The sequence below is a fragment of the Erythranthe guttata genome, chromosome 10 (assembly GCF_056151865.1).
Source record: "Erythranthe guttata isolate IM_541 chromosome 10, IM_541, whole genome shotgun sequence".
Lineage (NCBI taxonomy): Eukaryota > Viridiplantae > Streptophyta > Magnoliopsida > Lamiales > Phrymaceae > Erythranthe > Erythranthe guttata.
In genome coordinates this window covers 19,801,874-19,819,329 of record NC_142542.1, presented here as the reverse complement: position 1 = coordinate 19,819,329, position 17,456 = coordinate 19,801,874, and the positions used below count along the sequence as shown (strand labels likewise).

Sequence of the window (17,456 nt, the reverse complement as noted above, 5' to 3'; positions counted from 1 at the left end):
TACATAAAAATATGTCACGTGAAAGAATGAAAAAAAGAATATTTTCAATTAGTGAAGCATGCAGACATATTGGCCCCACTCATTAATTGGGTACAAGAAAGAAACTTTATGCAATTCACGTGGGATTGAGAATGTATGGTCCAAATAATTTTTGATAAAAATATCTTTTTGCTTTCACTAGTCAAAGTGTTTCTATTTTAAGAAGACTAATAGTCAAAGTTACAAATGTTTACATTTAATTATGGGAATTTATATACATGAAATATTTGATGGGCCCATTATTAAATTTGGCTTATGTATGTATTGGGTCTCCAATTACTAGCATTTTTTCCGGGACTATGCATAAAATAACGTTTCAAAGTGAAAGATTAAAGAATAATAGAGAAAAAAAAACATAAAAAATAATAATGATAATGATGTCTAAGAAAGTATACTTATTATACTTCTTCGTTATTAATGAAAATAATGATAATTAAAAAAAAAAGTGAAGTGTTAGTAAATTAATTGAGAGATTTTTGTGGGATAAAATAAGAAGTTGTAGATATATATATATATATATATATATAAAAAATAGGGTAAATTACAAACACCCCCGAGGTATGGTCAATTTACGAAAAAAACCCTCTTGTTTGGATAATTACATCTACCCAACTATGATTTTTTCTTACACCTCCATCCTTATGGTGTATTCAACATAATCATTTAGTTTCCGTGGAATATCTAATTTGTACTCGTTTTGTGTAAAAATACAGTTTCTGATACACCACAATCTGATATATACAAGCCAAAAAATACATATTATGATTATTTTGCTTCATAATGTGGAGTTCGAATATGATAAAACGGGTACAAAAGTGATAATATTCCATATAATCTCGAAAATTCCACTAAATTTTGAAACCGCTGGGGTGGACGTGTAAGAAGATTTAGAGTTGAGGGTGATTGTAAGTACCCAAACAAGAGGGTGTTTTTTATACTTTAACCATACCTCATGAATAGTTGTAATTTACCAAAAAAATATGATTAGGCGGAATATAAAAAAATGAAAGAAAAACTTTTTTAAAATAATTTTACAAAAATATCATTAGGGTTAGTTTCACGTGCCATAATGCAATAATACATGCAAATTTTTTTATTATTTCACGTGTACTTTAAATTTAATTTAGATTGATCACATATCACTATTAAGACTGCAATTAATAATTTAAGCGCTTAAAATTTATTTCAAATTCATAACATGTTATGAAGATTACAATTAATTAATAATTTAAGCGCGGCAAATGCATCTGCAAATACAAATTTGCAGGGAATATTCCATAAATCACTTGCATTTCGGCAACGGCGCACCACACAAGCACTTGTTGTGGAAATACGACGTCGTTTTGAAATCCTGCAAACTCCTGCCCACCGGAATCTTACCGCAGAGCCGATTGTAACTCACGTTCAGCGAAATAAGATCACCCATCTTAGCCAATCCCTCCGGCAATCTCCCCGTAATCCTGTTGTGGTTTAGATCCAGGTTCCTCAAGCTCTCCGAAAACTCCACCTTGGAGAAATCGAACTGAAACATGTTCCTCGAAAAATCGGCGGTGTTTAAGCTCTTGTTCTTCCCGAACAAGAACGATATGTCACCTTCAAGCCTGTTTCTTGATACGTCGATCCACGTAAAGTTGGCGTGCCCCAATCTCGCCGGAATATTCCCCGTCAGCTGATTATGTGAGAGGTAGAGATAGAAATCCTGCTGCCGGAAATCGGCGAAAGATTCCGGGATTGAGCCGGTGAGTTTGTTCCGGTCTAAACGGAGGCCGCGCGCCGAGGTTCGGGAGCTGGGAGAGCGACGCCGGAATCGTGCCGGAGAAGCTGTTGAACGACAGCCCAATGTACGTCAGCTTCTTGAGTTTGCTGAGGAACGACGGAACAGGGCCGGTGAGAGAGTTCCACCGGAGATCGAGAAATTTGAGGTTGGTGAGTTTGGTTATGGATTCCGGGATTTGACCGGTGGCGTTGACTTTGTGGAAGGCGAGGTTTTCGAGATACTTGAGGTCTCCGATGGCCGCCGGAATGGGGAGGCCGAAATTGGCGTCGGAGGTGTCGAATCGGGTGATGCGGTTGGTTTTTTCGTCGCAGTCCACCATGGACCAGGTGCAGCAGTCGGTGGTCGGATTCCATGAGATTAACTCGTAGGGGTTGTTGAGGTCTTTCTTGATTTGTAGGAGGGCTTTTTTGTCATTTGCATGGCATTTCTTTGAAAATGCCAAAGAGTTGAAGGAGAAGAAGAAGAGAATTAGCAAAAGTATGAGACAATGGCCGGAGATAGTGGCCATGATTTTTGGATAGAAGAGAGATGAGTGTATAATGCATGCCACTAGTTGAGGTTTATATAAGGGGTAGGATATGGACTGTCTATGTAGTACGGACACAGAAACGGCGATACGAGGTTTTTCGAAAATAGAAATACGTAAACTTAGGGGAAACGTGTAAATATTAAAAGTACAGGGGTGTATTTATAAATATTCTTTATAAACATATATAAATGTTTTTATACAAACATATTGAAAATAAATTTTATTATCAAGTATTAATTTGCAACTGGTCATTAAATCGATGTAAATAATTTGAGAAGCAATAAAAATATTTGAAAATTAGCTATTCAAATATGTTTCTAACTTTTTTAAAATTGTAAAATAACCCATAAGGTGTTCGACAGGTGTTTTCGAGTTTTCGGCACGAAATGTTTCCGAAATGCGGAAAAACATTGAGAAGTTGGAGTCTTTGTAAAACATAGGTGGAAATTAAACTTGAACTGAATTTTCGAATTATGTGGATTCCCATTTGAAAATTCCAACTTTTCAACAATGTTTTTATTTCGAATTCTGAAAACTAGGGAGTATTACACTTTTTCATCCGCCCAATTCCACTTTTGGTCCCCTCCATCAAGTATCCGCCGTTCACATCTAACGGAAAATACTATTTTCGCGCAGCTGATTCCATAAGCCTCTTAGCTATACCCTGATAATTTCGTCGATTTACCCCCTTGTACTTGTATAATTTTCCAATACAACCCTATTCGTCAACTTTTTTCCATTTTGACTATGACGCCATTTGGTCAAGAGTCAAAATATTGACGTAAATATTGATTTTTTTCGATTTTGACTCTCGAGATTAGAAAAGAGAAAGTTTCACACATTCGTATATTTTTTTTCTTTGCACTGTGTGGAATCGATCAATTTTTGGGTCTTGATTTTTACTAAGTTAGGGTTCAATTTGGGGATATCTTGGAAGGGAAAGTGGTGGGAGAAGAAGAAATGACAATATTGACGGAGGAGAAACGACGCGTTATAGGCAGTGGCAATTTTGTAATTTACAGAGTTGGCTGTTAGTGGCAATTTTGTAATTTACAGAGTTGACCAATCGGCGTCAGAGTCAAAATTGTCAAAAGTTGAAGGAAATGGCTGTATTGGGAAATTATACAAGTACAAGGGGGTAAATCGATGAAATTGAGAGTACGAAGGGGTAAAGTGATTCTCATGCAGAATACGAGGGGGTAAAGTGTATTTTACCCTTAATTTAATACATGATAATAACAATTTTAATAAAATCTATTAGTGATATTGATAACAACATCACTATTACTACGAATTCAATAATACAAACTCATTAAAAAAAAACTATAAAAACTTAATTGTTATCATATGAAATTGATCATTAAATAAATGAAGCAAATTATTTTTAGAGAAAAATAGGCTGGAAAATAGGAGATATAATAATAATAATAATAATAATAATAATAATAATAATAATAATAATAATAATAATAATAATAATAATAATAATAATAATAATAATAATAATAATAATAATAATAATAATTAAAAAAAATATAGATGTAGTAGATTATGATAGTACTAGCCGGGATTTGGTGTTAAAGTAATTAGAAAAAAATTGGCTGCAAAATAGGGGTACAAATTTATATATACATAAATGGGCGTGCTAAATCCCATACTAAAATTTACTAAATCCCACACATAAATTAAAAAAACATTCTCTCTGTACTCAAATTTTCTCTAACTTCTCTATAAAATGATTTTATCCAAGTCACTCAAAATTCATTATTTTTTTACGTGAATAATCATACAAAAATGAGTTCAGTTTTGTTTAATATTTATTCAATTTCATTAAGCATTTTTAATTATTCAAATTCATATGAATTTGATTTTTTTTCCCTCAAATTCCAACTTTATTTTAGTTTGAACATGTGAAGATTTTTGTCAAATTCGAACTTGGAATGCTAAGGATGTTTTTATTGTGTGATTTTATGAAAAAGTTAGGGAAAAAGAAGAAGGATGGGGAAGGAGAAAGAATATTTTAGAGAGATAAATAATTTTAGTTATGTGCATGATTTGGTAAAAATAGTGTGGGATTTAGCATTTCAGATACATAAATTAATTTGTTTTTACAAATATGCCATTAGGGAATCTTAGGTTCCCTAGCGTTTCTTTCTTTTATATATAAGATATTAATATTAGTATTAGTATTAATATCAACATGAGTATTAATATTAGCATGATTGTTAAATCGTAAATCAAATCGAAAATCGATTTGAATCGAATCATAAATCGTAAGATTTGTAATTCTTTCAAAAATAATATAGATAATAATTATATATAAATATTTTAAAGATTGTACAATGTTATAAAAAATATATGTCTTTTAAAATTTATAAAGTCAAACTATAGAAGTTGTATCTTTAAGAATACAAAGAATTGTATTAAATATAAATAAATAAATGACCTAATACAAGCTCAGTTATGGTGTTAACATTGGTAGAGTGTGAGAAATTCGAGTAAACATACAAATGTCTCTTAAGAACTAATTAAAATAAAATATTATTTATTTAGAAAAAATAGAATTGTACTAATTCTAATTGATTTTCCTACTTTATATTGCAACAATAGATGATGAAAGAAGTAAAGTAATACTATATATTGTGATTTTCTTTTTGTATATACTTTCTTTAATAATATTTCAGGGGATAAAGTGTTGACAGTAACGTAATAATCACATTAACTATTTATAATTAAAGTTTAATCGTAAGATTTCAATAACCTTAAGTATTAGTATTAGTATTAGTATTAGTATTAGTATTAGTATTAGTATTATTAGTATATCAATATTAGTATATAAGAACATTTTAGTTTATATTTATGTAGACTGCTTATTGATAAATTAAGATAAAAATTTGTTATATTTTGTTCGATTCACATTCAATTTACATTCTCGACATTTTTAAGTTTGTCGATTTTCCACATTAAGCATATTTGATTTTAAAATTGATCACCGTGCATCGCACGGGTGAAGTACTAGTTATACTAATTAGTGAGGGCATGCATATAGTTTTTCAGGCTCATTTGATTTATCTCAAATATCATTTATACATAAATGATTTATCAAGAATTAGAATCATAACAAAGGGTGTTTGGCATATAGCCCCATATATATAATTTAATATTATAGTAACAGTGTTATCAAGCATTTAATATGAAAATTGCAAATTAATTATCTTATCCAAATCTATATTTGGACTTTGAGTTTTGATGTACAAAAAAAATATGTGATGTGAAATAAATAAATAAATAAAGAATGATATAGTGAACCATCAACTTCAAGCACGTGGTGTATATATTGCTCCACTCAATAATTGAGAAATAAAGTGTGAGGCCGACAGTGTTTGGTCTATTTACAGCATTGAAAGTTACTTTGCTTATGACTATGGCCCATTATTAAATGGCCTTAATTACATCTATCTTTAATTACTATTTTGGTTCTATCCAAGGTTGTTACATACGTTAATCACCCAAAGACCGATTTTTAGAATACTAGTTTTAGTACATAATTGTAGTACTTTTAGACCTCTTTTGATTGTCAATATAAGATTAGTTAAAATAAGATGAAATGCTAAATATATATATATAATTTATATATGTATTTACCATTCATATACACACTCTCATATTAGTGTGTGTAGATCAACGATAAAAAGACAACCAGTATAGTCTTCGTAGGATGTAACATAGAAATAACGGGGTCTATATGGACCGGCCATTATGCAAATTGATCTTATCCTACTTTGGTTTGTTTGCCAAATATTGTATGGCCCCATACTTTGAATTTGAATTTGCTATTTACGGTCACAAAAAGAAAAAAAAATGATATGATAAGATAATGTATGGCCAAATGTATGGATGTTCCGGGCGTTCGTACACGCCTTGGGCGTTCAATTAAAAAAAGAAAAAAAAATGCACTGGACGCCCAACTCGGGCGCCCAAATGCAGCTTGCACGCCCAACTTGGGCGTGCACTGCATGAATGGACGCCCAAGTTGGGCTTTTACGCGTTTTGAGGGGGTTTTTGGATTTTTTTGGAAAATCTTGAGTTTTAAAGAGATAAAGTGTTTTTTAGGGAATTTTATTATAAACCGCAAATAGTAATTTTCAAACCGCAAATAGCAATTCCCGAATTTAATCTACATAAAAATATGTCACGTGAAAAAAATAAAAAAGGAATATTTTCAATTAGTGAAGCATGACAGATATATTGGCCCACTCATCAATTGAGAAAAAAAGAAACATTATGCAATTCACGTGGATTGAGAATGTATGGTCCAAATAAATTTTGATAAAAATATCTTTTTGCTTTCACTAGTCAAAGTGTTTCTATTTTAAGAGGACTAATAGTCAAAGTTACAACATGTTTACATTTAATTGTGCGAATTTATATACATGAGATTAGATATTTGATGGGCCCCATTATTAAATTTGGCTTATGTATTGGGTCTCCGGGGACGATGCATAAAATAGCGTTCCAAAGTGAAAAATTAGAGAATTAATAGAAAAAAAAAAACATACAAAAATAATAATTCTAAAGATGTCGTCAAAGAAAGTGTAATTATTATACTTCTTCATTATTAATAAACATAATAATTATTTAAAAAAAAAGTGAGTGTTAGTAAATTAGTTGAGAGATTTTTGTGGGATAAAATAAGTTGCTGTAGATATATATAAAAAAAAATGATTTGATGGAATATAAAAAAAATGATAGAATATTTTTTAGAGGCTTTAGTTTCACGTGCCATAATGCAATGGCGGCCGTTATATGCAAGCCCATTTTTTTATTAGTTCAAACTCATATTAAGAGATTTATTAGTTCAAACCCATAAATTAATTTAATTTTATTATAGCAAAACCAAAGAGGACGAATATACCCTTATCCTTAAATAATACCTAAATACAAATTAACCCTACTTTTTTATTTGTACAAAACCAAAAAATAAAAAACTCAAAAGAAATTAAAAAAAAAAAAGAATACGTAAAAACAAAACGGCCGCACGACCTTGGCAGAAGACCGCCGCACGTCTACCGCAGAAGACCACCGCACGACCACCGCCCAAGACTGCCGCACGACCACCACCAGACCGCCGGCGACGATCAGCAAGCCACCACCACCGCACCATCACCACCACCAAACCATCTCCACCGCACCATCACCACCACCACCAACAAGTAAGGCCCTCTTATGAAACTTTTGTTTGTACATACGAAAACATCAATCGAGCATAGATTCTTGATAAAATTTTGTTTTCCTGTACCGATTTACAACTTTTTTTTTTTAATTTTGGAAAAACAGAAAAATATCGGTGCTAGAGAACCGATTTTGCAAAGAGAAATCGGTTTTCTAGAACCGATTTTTCATTTCAAAATCGGTTCTCTAGCACCGGTATATGACTGTTTTTGATATTTTGTGTTTGAAAATGTGTATTTGATAATTTCGACATGTAGGGTCTCTCTAGCACCGATTTTTCATTTCAAAATGTGTATTTGATAATTTCGACATGTAGGGTTTCTTGGTGGCTTTGTGAAGAAGAAGGAGGAGATTTTTAAGTCGTGAAATAATGAAAGGAGATTTCTAGGGTTATGTATTTTATTTGGTCTTGCACAAAGGAAATATATTTTTTATTTTTTAATATTTTGTGTTTTTTATTTACTTTTGAATTTCATTAAGAGTAATTTAGTATTTTCATGTTAGAGGTCTTGAACTAATAAAAAAATGGGCTTGCATATAACGGCCACCTAATGCAATACATACAAAATTTTTAGGGTAAATTACAACCACATGGTCAAATTACGAAAACCCCCTTCTTGTTTGGAATATCATCACTTTTGTACTTGTTCGAACTCTACATTTTGAAGAAAGATTATCATAATATGTGCTTTTTGGCTTGTATATATCAGATTGTTGTGCATTAGAACTGTATGTATTTTTATACAAAATGACTACAAACTACAACACATTCCACGAAATCTAGATGATTATGTTGAATTTGACGACATAAGGGTGGTGGTGTAAGAAAAAATCATAGTTGAGGGATAGATGTAATTATCCAAACAAGAGGGGTTTTTTTGTAAATTGACCATACCTCAGGGGGTTGTTTGTAATTAACCCTTACAATTAATAATTTAAGCGCTTAAAATTTATTTTAAATTCATAACATGTTATGAAGATTACAATTAATTAATAATTTAAGCGCCGCAAATGCATCTGCAATGTAATACAAATTTGCAGGGAATATTCCATAATAATAAAATCACTTGCATTTCGGCAACGGCGCACCACACAAGCACTTGTTGTGGAAATACGACGTCGTTTCAAACCTCTGCAAACTCCCGCCCACCGGAATCTTACCGCAAAGCCGATTGTAACTCACGTTCAGAGAAATAAGATCACCCATCTTAGCCAATCCCTCCGGCAATCTCCCCGTAATCTTGTTGTGGTTCAGATCCAGGTTCCTCAAGCTCTCCGAAAACTCAACCTTGGAGAAATCGAACTGAAACATGTTCCTCGAAAAATCGGCGGTGTTTAAGCTCTTGTTCTTCCCGAACAAGAACGATATCTCACCTTCAAGCCTGTTTCTTGATACGTCTATCCACGTGAAGTTGGCGTGCCCCAATCTCGCCGGAATATTCCCCGTCAGCTGATTGTGCGAGAGGTAGAGGTAGAAATCCTGCTGCCGGAAATCGGCGAAAGATTCCGGGATTGAGCCGGTGAGTTTGTTCCGGTCCAAACCGAGGCCGCCGAGGTTCGGGAGCTGGGAGAGCGACGCCGGAATCGTGCCGGAGAAGCTGTTGAACGACAGCCCAATGTACGTCAGCTTCTTGAGTTTGCTGAGGAACCACGGAACAGGGCCGGTGAGAGAGTTCCACTGGAGATCGAGAGATTTGAGGTTGGTGAGCTTGGTTATGGATTCCGGGATTTGACCGGTGACGTTGACTTTGTGGAAAGCGAGGCTTTCGAGATACTTGAGGTCTCCGATGGCCGCCGGAATGGGGAGGCCGAAATTGGCGTCGGAGGTGTCGAATCGGGTGATGCGGTTGGTTTTGTCGTCGCAGTCCACCGTGGACCAGGTGCAGCAGTCGGTGGTCGGATCCCATGAGATTAAATCGTAGGGATTGTTGAGGTCTTTCTTGATTTGTAGGAGGGCTTTTTTGTCATTTGGATGGCATTTCTTTGAAAATGCCAAAGAGTTGAAGGAGAAGAAGAGAATTAGCAAAATTATGAGAGAATGGCCGGAGATAGTGGCCATGATTTTTGGATAAAAGAGAGATGAGTTTATAATGCATGCCACTAGTTGAGGTTTATATAAGGGGTAGGATATGGACTGTCTATCTAGTGCGGACATAGAAACGGTGATACGGGGAAACGGGGTTTTTCGAAAATGGGGATACGTGAACTTAGGGTAAACGTGTAAATATTCTGTATAAACATTTATAAATTTTTATGTATATATAAATTCTTTTTATATATTTTTATACAAATATATTGAAAATAAATTTTACTATCAACTATTAATTTGCAACTGGTCATTAAATCGACGTAAATAATTTGAGGATTGTCTTTGAAAGTTACGTTTCTCCAACAAGATTCATAAACCCCTTTTCTGTTTTCGAATATCGTCCGACATCTTTCTCTAGAAATTCCTGAGTTAAGTAATGAAATACATCAAAATTGCGTACTATGAATTACGTACTGATTAAGTGGTGGAATAGGTGATTAATTAGCAACGTAATATATTAAGTGGATGCGGCGGTGCCGTAGATTCCGACAAAGGCAGCATTTCGACCGATTTCAACCTGCCTATAATGTATGTATGATCCTCATCCAATGACAATTCACGACATTACTGGCGCCTCTTGAGGTACCTTGTATCAGAATAACACGCTGTAACAGAATAAACGGTATTTTGAATTACCGCAGGAATAAACGACGTCGTTCAACTCATAGAAGCGTGGACACGTTTTGTATTATTTCACGTTTTATTACTTCAGCTTGAATAAGGGTGAAACGGCACCGTTTCATACACCGAGGCAACCCACCAACTTTGCATGAGGAGGAGCACTCCTGAACCCCTCTCTTCTCACCTGCTTTTGCAGTATAAAAAGACAAGAGAGGAGCCTGCCATTTTTTCGTCAATTTGCTGGTAACTTTTAGGTTAATATAGTTTAGTTTCTTTAGCTAGAAATCTCTACCTAAACCTAAAGAACCGCCGTCAGTATCATTATTCTCACCCTATCCATCATATTTCACATTTGCAGGTAATTTTCAAGCTTCAAGATTCACCAAGAGGAAGGAATCATAACAATTGGTATCTAGAGCCATCGTTTATGGCGAGGAACTAGGAATGATAACAAGGAGTCATGTCAGAATGAGATCTGGAGACAACACTAGATCTGATGCAGAAGCCTATCTGGATGAGCAATTAGCATTCAACAAAAAGATACAGAGTGAAATAGGAGAGATGCTGTCAAATTTTCACACATAAATGACTAGAAACAGAGTAGAGACTAATCAAAAAATTGAAGATCTGACCAAATTAGTTGGAGAACTGGTGAAAGCAGTCAATGGAAGTAATGGGAAAGCTCCTATTGCACAAGGTAATTCATCTGAGAACCCTCTGAGATTTCCAGAAATCACACACTCGTATTAGTATATGTAAATCAACGATAAATTAAAAGACACTCAATGTAGTCTTTATCGGGTGTAACATAGAAATAAATAAATATATGGACTAGCCACTATGCAAATTGCAAATTGATCTTATCCTACTTTTGGTTTGTGTTGCCAAATGTGTGACCCCATTTCCAATTCGAATTTGAATTTGAATTTGATGTACATAAAAATATGTCACGTGGAAAGAATAAAAAAATAATATTTTCAATCAGTGAAGCATGCAGATATATTGCCCCACTCATTTTATGCAATTCACGTGGATTGAGAATGTATGGTCCAAATAAATTTTGATAAAAATATCTTTTTGCTTTCACTAGTCAAAGTGTTTCTATTTTAAGAAGACTAATAGTCAAAGTTACAAATGTTTACATTTAATTATGGGAAGGGTGGTGATATACGCAGGCCAAATTAAACATTCAGGCACTTTTTTACCATGGTTTTTTACCTTTTTACCATAACTATTTACCTTTTGTACTATTCCTACCAAATCCTATAAAAAAAGAAAACTCAACATTCAAAGTGAAAAATTTCAGATATTCAACAATTTTTGCGATGGATCCAAACAACTTAGACCCGAATGTAAGTTTTTCGTTTTTTTCCCGAAAATTCATCTACTCGTGTGAATTTACGTGAGCACTTGCCAAGTGCTCGCGTAAATTCACACGAGCTCAAGAACAATTTTTTTATTCTTGAGCTCGTGTGAATTTACGCGAGCACTTGGCAAGTGCTCGCGTAAATTCACACGAGCTCAAGAATAAATTTTTTTTTTTTTTTTAATTAGCTCGTGTGATTTCACACGAGCAGAGGAGGTTTGCTCGTGTGAAATCACACGAGCAGAACCTCTCTGTTCGTGTGAAATCACACGAGCACCACAATTTTTTTTTTTTTTTTTTTTTTTTTTTATTTTTTTTTAGTTTTATCCTTTAGTTTTATAATTTGCTAATTACATTAATATAAAAACAGGAAGTATACATAGATGTGGATGAAGATATTGAAACATTCGAGCTACATGATTTCAGTGAATTTTTCACAATTTCGACTGCATTTGATAGTAAAGATGCACTAGTCGAGTGGGCGATGAATATGGCCATCAGTCATGGACATGAGATTAGGCGACAGTCTTACCACGAAGGCCGACAGTATTTAACTTGCAAAAGAGCCTATAAGAGTCGAGGAAAAAATGCAGAGGTCGAAACAAGCCGGAAGTCCGGTTCAATAAAGTGTAAATGCCCTTTTGCGCTATGGGGTAAAGAGGGTCGTGATGGATTATGGCGCCTTACCATCAAAAATGGCAAGCACAATCATAATCCTCATAAATATCCACAAGGACTACGTTCGCTAAGTCGCCTGACTGAAGAGCAACGAGAAGTGACAAAGATACTGAAAAAGAGCCATGTGAAGCCGAAGGAAATTTTGCATCATCTGAGGCAGATGAATCCGGATACGGCTGCGTCCTTGAGAGAAGTGTACAATGAATCACAGAAAATTAGACGAGAGGAAATGAAAGGAAAAACAGTTATACAACATCTGTGGCACGAACTAAGTGAGAGTGGATACAGCAAATGGCATCGAACAAATCCAGCTGGTGATACAGTGCAAGACGTTATGTTTGCGCACCCTGATTCAATAAAGCTTTTGCAGTTATTTCCATACGTCATCCTGATGGATTGCACGTACAAGACTAACAGGTAATAATTATTTAAATGTGTATTACATTTATTATATATATATATATATATATATATATATATATATATATATATATATATATATGTAGATATGAAATGCCTCTTTTGGAGATCATTGGGGTTACTCCCGTGGGAAGGAACTTCACTATTGCCGTTGCTTTTATGTCACGTGAAGATGGGGACACTTATGCATGGACATTGCGATGTTTGCGAGACATATTACCAATCGGGATAGAACCAGAAGTGATACTGACAGATCGTGAGCTGGGCCTACTGAAAGCATTGCCAAACGTGTTTCCACATTCGCATCACATGTTATGTTTATATCACATAAACAGAAACGTTGAGGCAAACGCGTCAAAATTCTTGGGTAACACCAAGTTGGGTGTACTGTTCCGGAGGACGGTGTGGGCAAAGTTAGTCGAATCTGAGACTGAGGAAGAATACGAATGCAACTATAGAGAGATAGTTAGTTTGTACGGGCAATATCCGAAGCTGATAACTTACATCAATGAAACGTGGTTGATTTATAAGGAGAGATTTGTTAAGTGTTGGACCAACAACATCGTTCATTTCGGTAACACGACGACTAACAGGTATATAAATTGATTTTACTATAAACTCGTTACGTACAATCTTTTATACACATGTTACATTTATTCATTATTTGAGTGTTTTCTCGAAACAGAGTAGAGAGTGCACATCGTGCATCGAAGCGTTGGATCCAAACATCGACTGGAGCTATGGATACAGTTCAAAATGCACTAGATGCGCAAGTTGACCTTCAAATTAATGAATTGAAGGTGGAAAATGAAAGCAGTAGAACAGTCAGGATGTACAGTACTTCACTGTCGTGCTTCGGTGCTTTGGTATGTAACGTATCACACAAAGCACTGGACCTGTTGGATAAAGAGTACGAAAAATTAGAAAATAATCCGGATAGTTGCAACTGTTACCTAAGTCGAACCCACGGACTCCCGTGTGCGTGTATGATTGCAGTTAAAATTGCTGAGGGAGATACTTTTTATCCGCAACAGTTACATCCATTCTGGAGAACGTTGGTTGTCGAGCCAAAGTCGGATCCATGGGAGGATGAGGAGGAACCGTTTGATCGCACAGTTGCAATTAAGAAAGTTCTTCTCGATGAGTTCGAGAAGTTATCAAACAAAGATTACATGTCCCAAAAAAATGCGGCCGACTATTTATGGGACCTAAATAATCCTTCTTCAACGCATTTACAAGAGCCGACATTTGTGAAGGCCAAGGGACGACCTAAGAATAACTCGATGAAGAGGTACTTATGTATGAGATTAGATATGTGATGGGCCCATTATTAAATTTGGCTTATGTATGTATTGGGTCTCCAATTACTAGCATTTTTTCCGGGACTATGCATAAAATAACGTTTCAAACTGAAAGATTAAAGAATTAATAGAGAAAAAAAAAACATAAAAAATAATAATGATAATGATGTCAAAGAAAGTATAGTTATTATACTTCTTCGTTATTAATGAAAATAATGATTATTATAAAAAAAAAAAAAGTGAAGTGTTAGTAAATTAATTGAGAGATTTTTGTGGGATAAAATAAGAAGTTGTAGATATATATATATATAAAAAAATAGGGTAAATTACAAACACCCCCGAGGTATACTCAATTTACGAACAAAACCCTCTTGTTTGGATAATTACATCTACCCCTGAACTATGATTTTTTCTTACACCTCCATCCTTATGGTGTCAAATTCAACATAATCATTTAAATTCCGTGAAATCTCTAATTTAATTTGTACTCGTTTTGTGTAAAAATACAGTTTCTGATACACTACAATCTGATATATACAAGCCAAAAACACATATTATGATCATTTTGCTTCATAATGTGGAGTTCGAATATGATAAAACGGGTACAAAAGTGATAATATTCCATATAATCTCGAAGATTCCACTAAATTTGAAATCGCATGGGTGGACGTGTAAGAAGATTTAGAGTTGAGGGTGGTTGTAAGTACCCAAACAAGAGGGTGTTTTTTGTAATTTAACCATACCTCAGGAATAGTTGTAATTTACCAAAAAAATATGATTAGGCGGAATATAAAAAAATGAAAGAAAACCCCTCATATAGTTAATAAATGGTGATATGTCCACCCCTTAAATCTTTTTTTGTGACAAACCCCTAGAAATTGTATTCCCAATTCTACCCTTATATCAATTAGCATAATTTCTCCCAATTATTCCTATTTTCTCTCTTTGCATAATAATAATTTAATTCCTAAAAATATGTTTCCAAATTCTTAAAAAATGCTACCAAATTAAAAAAAAATATATATATTTTTTATTTTTTATTTTTTATTATTTTCGGATTTTATTTAGTCATTTTGTATTTATTTTTTATTTTTTAATTTTTTTAATATTTTTTTAATAATTTTTTTTAACTGTTTTTTTTAACAAAAAAATGATTTTTTTTGGACAGTTTACAACGCCGAATATTACTATAGTTGAATATGACTATATGTGACTATATATCAATTGTAGTCGTATTCTTTCTTTATATTGCACTTTTTTACATTTTTAGCTTCAAAATTCCGATTATATAGTGTTGTAGAGTCATGTTTACCAAATTATATAAAACAACTAAGATTCCCTATTGTTTAGGGAACAATACAATCAACATTCACACAAAAAATCACAATTTGAATCTTGTTATTTAAGTCAACTTGAAACGAGAAGATAGAACATATTTGAATATGACTACAATCATATTCAACAATAGTCACATTCAAATATGACTACAGTCATATTCGGAAAAAATACATAAATATGACTAATAGTCAAAAGTTACAAATGTTTACATTTAATTATGGGAATTTATATACATGAGATTAGATATTTGATGGGCCCATTATTAAATTTGGCTTATGTATGTATTGGGTCTCCAATTACTAGCATTTTTTCCGGGACTATGCATAAAATAACGTTTCAAAGTGAAAGATTAAAGAATTAATAGAGAAAAAAAAAACATAAAAAATAATTCTAAAGATGTCGTCAATGAAAGTCAATGTTATCAGAACGGATAAGGATTCGGATCACGGTTGGATCGGTTCAACCGGGGTCAACCCGGGTTTCTTATTATTTTTATTTTTTAATTATTTAATTATTTTTATAATTATAAAAATATTATTCCCTATGTTTTTTATGTATTCCTCATGATTATTACACTTTTACTCCAATATTTCTAATTCAATTTTAATATATCATTTTTAATTTAGTTTCCCCTCTTACCTCTTCACTTACCTACCTCACTCCCAATTTTTCATTCCTCTTCTTCGTTCTTCGTTCTGCGTTCTGCAACCTCCAGGCCCCAATCCCTTTTCTTTTTCTTCTTTTTCTTTTTTGTTTTTCTCTCTGTGCAGAGAAAACATCACCTTCTTCATCTACTCATGTTTCTCTTTATTTTTTCTCCATCTTTACGCTTCAATTCTTCATCTTTTTTGCTCGGTTTGGTTTTTTCTTCAGCCCACAGATATAGCCATTCACAACTCCGACCTAGATCCGACCGTCCAAAGCAATCCCCCGCCCAGATCCACCCAGCCCGGTGATCCTCCGCGCAAATTCGGCCATCTACAATCGTTTTAGCCTAAAACCCGGTTCTTTAAATGGTTCCCGGGTCTACCGAGTTTTCCGGTCGAACCGGGTTTTAGACGTACTGACCCCGGTTAATGAATTTTCCGGTTTCTGTGGTCGAACCAGACCGTATTTTTGGCGGGTCGCGGTCGAACCGGTCGGACCAGCCGGTCCGGTCCGATTCTGATAATTAGAAGGTATAATTATTATACTTCTTCATTATTAATAAAAATAATGATTATTAAAAAAAGAAAAAAAGAAAAAAAAAAGTGAAGTGTCGTCAGTAAATCAATTGAGAGGTTTTTGTGGGATAAAATAAGTTGTTGTAGATATATATATAAAAAAAATGGGGTAAATTACAAACATCCATGAGGTATGATCAATTTATGAAAAAAATCCTCTTATTTGGTTAATTACATCTACTCCTCAACTATGATTTTTTCTTACATCTCCACCCTTATGGTGTCAAATTCAACATAATCATCTAGATTTCGTGTAATGTGCTCTAGTTTGTACTCGTTTTGTGTAAAAATACAGTTTCTGATGCATCACAATCTGATATATACAAGCCAAAAAAACATATATTATGATAATCTTGCTTCAAAATGTAGAGTTCGAATGGGATAAAATAAGTACAAAAGTGATAATATTTCATATAATCTCGAAAAATCCACTAAATTTGAAACCACAAGGGTGAACGTGTAAAAAGGTTTATAGTTGAGGGGTGTTAAATTGAAGAATTTTACAAGGAGATAGAAAACTCCATTGTTGCAGAAGGAGGGAGAGTTTGCTACAGAGAGAGAAAGAGAAACTATTTTTTATAAAAGTGAATTAATTAACCAACGGTAACAAAGAGTTGGTTTATATACATGTATTTACATGTGTAAAAGAGAAAACGTTATTTACTAAACTAATAACAAAAACGCTAATAGCATATAACACTTTTATCTGTGTTATAGCAAAAATAAAATTGTAAATATAAATATTCCAAAGGGGGTGATTGTAATTACCCATAATACAGGGCAGTGTTGAAATTACCCTGCACTAAACCAGCTCATAGTTATCGCCATCGTTGCTCTAATTCT

The 17,456-nt window shown here is 33.7% G+C and overlaps 3 protein-coding genes across 3 annotated transcripts; 1 reads left to right on the top strand and 2 right to left on the bottom strand.

Annotated features, from left to right (window-relative positions):
- Window positions 1-1,196: 1,196 nt before the first annotated feature.
- LOC105955213 (polygalacturonase inhibitor) lies at window positions 1,197-2,366 on the bottom strand. The gene is given in 2 exon segments (XM_012978919.2): window positions 1,197-1,810; window positions 1,812-2,366. Coding segments are annotated over 2 exon segments (1,002 nt in total). The 5' UTR covers window positions 2,325-2,366; the 3' UTR covers window positions 1,197-1,321.
- A 6,138-nt stretch (window positions 2,367-8,504) lies between these two features.
- LOC105955156 (polygalacturonase inhibitor-like) lies at window positions 8,505-9,685 on the bottom strand. Its single transcript, XM_088824482.1, has one exon. The coding sequence runs from the start codon at window positions 9,634-9,636 to the stop codon at window positions 8,641-8,643; it is 996 nt and encodes a 331-aa protein (XP_088680608.1). The 5' UTR covers window positions 9,637-9,685; the 3' UTR covers window positions 8,505-8,640.
- Window positions 9,686-11,439: 1,754 nt separating this feature from the next.
- LOC148767779 (PKS-NRPS hybrid synthetase cheA-like) lies at window positions 11,440-14,070 on the top strand. The gene is made up of 4 exons (XM_088824787.1): window positions 11,440-11,639; window positions 12,024-12,748; window positions 12,838-13,344; window positions 13,437-14,070. Exons 1-4 carry the CDS (start codon window positions 11,613-11,615, stop codon window positions 14,068-14,070), a joined length of 1,893 nt encoding a protein of 630 aa, XP_088680913.1. The 5' UTR covers window positions 11,440-11,612.
- The last annotated feature ends 3,386 nt before the right edge of the window (window positions 14,071-17,456 follow it).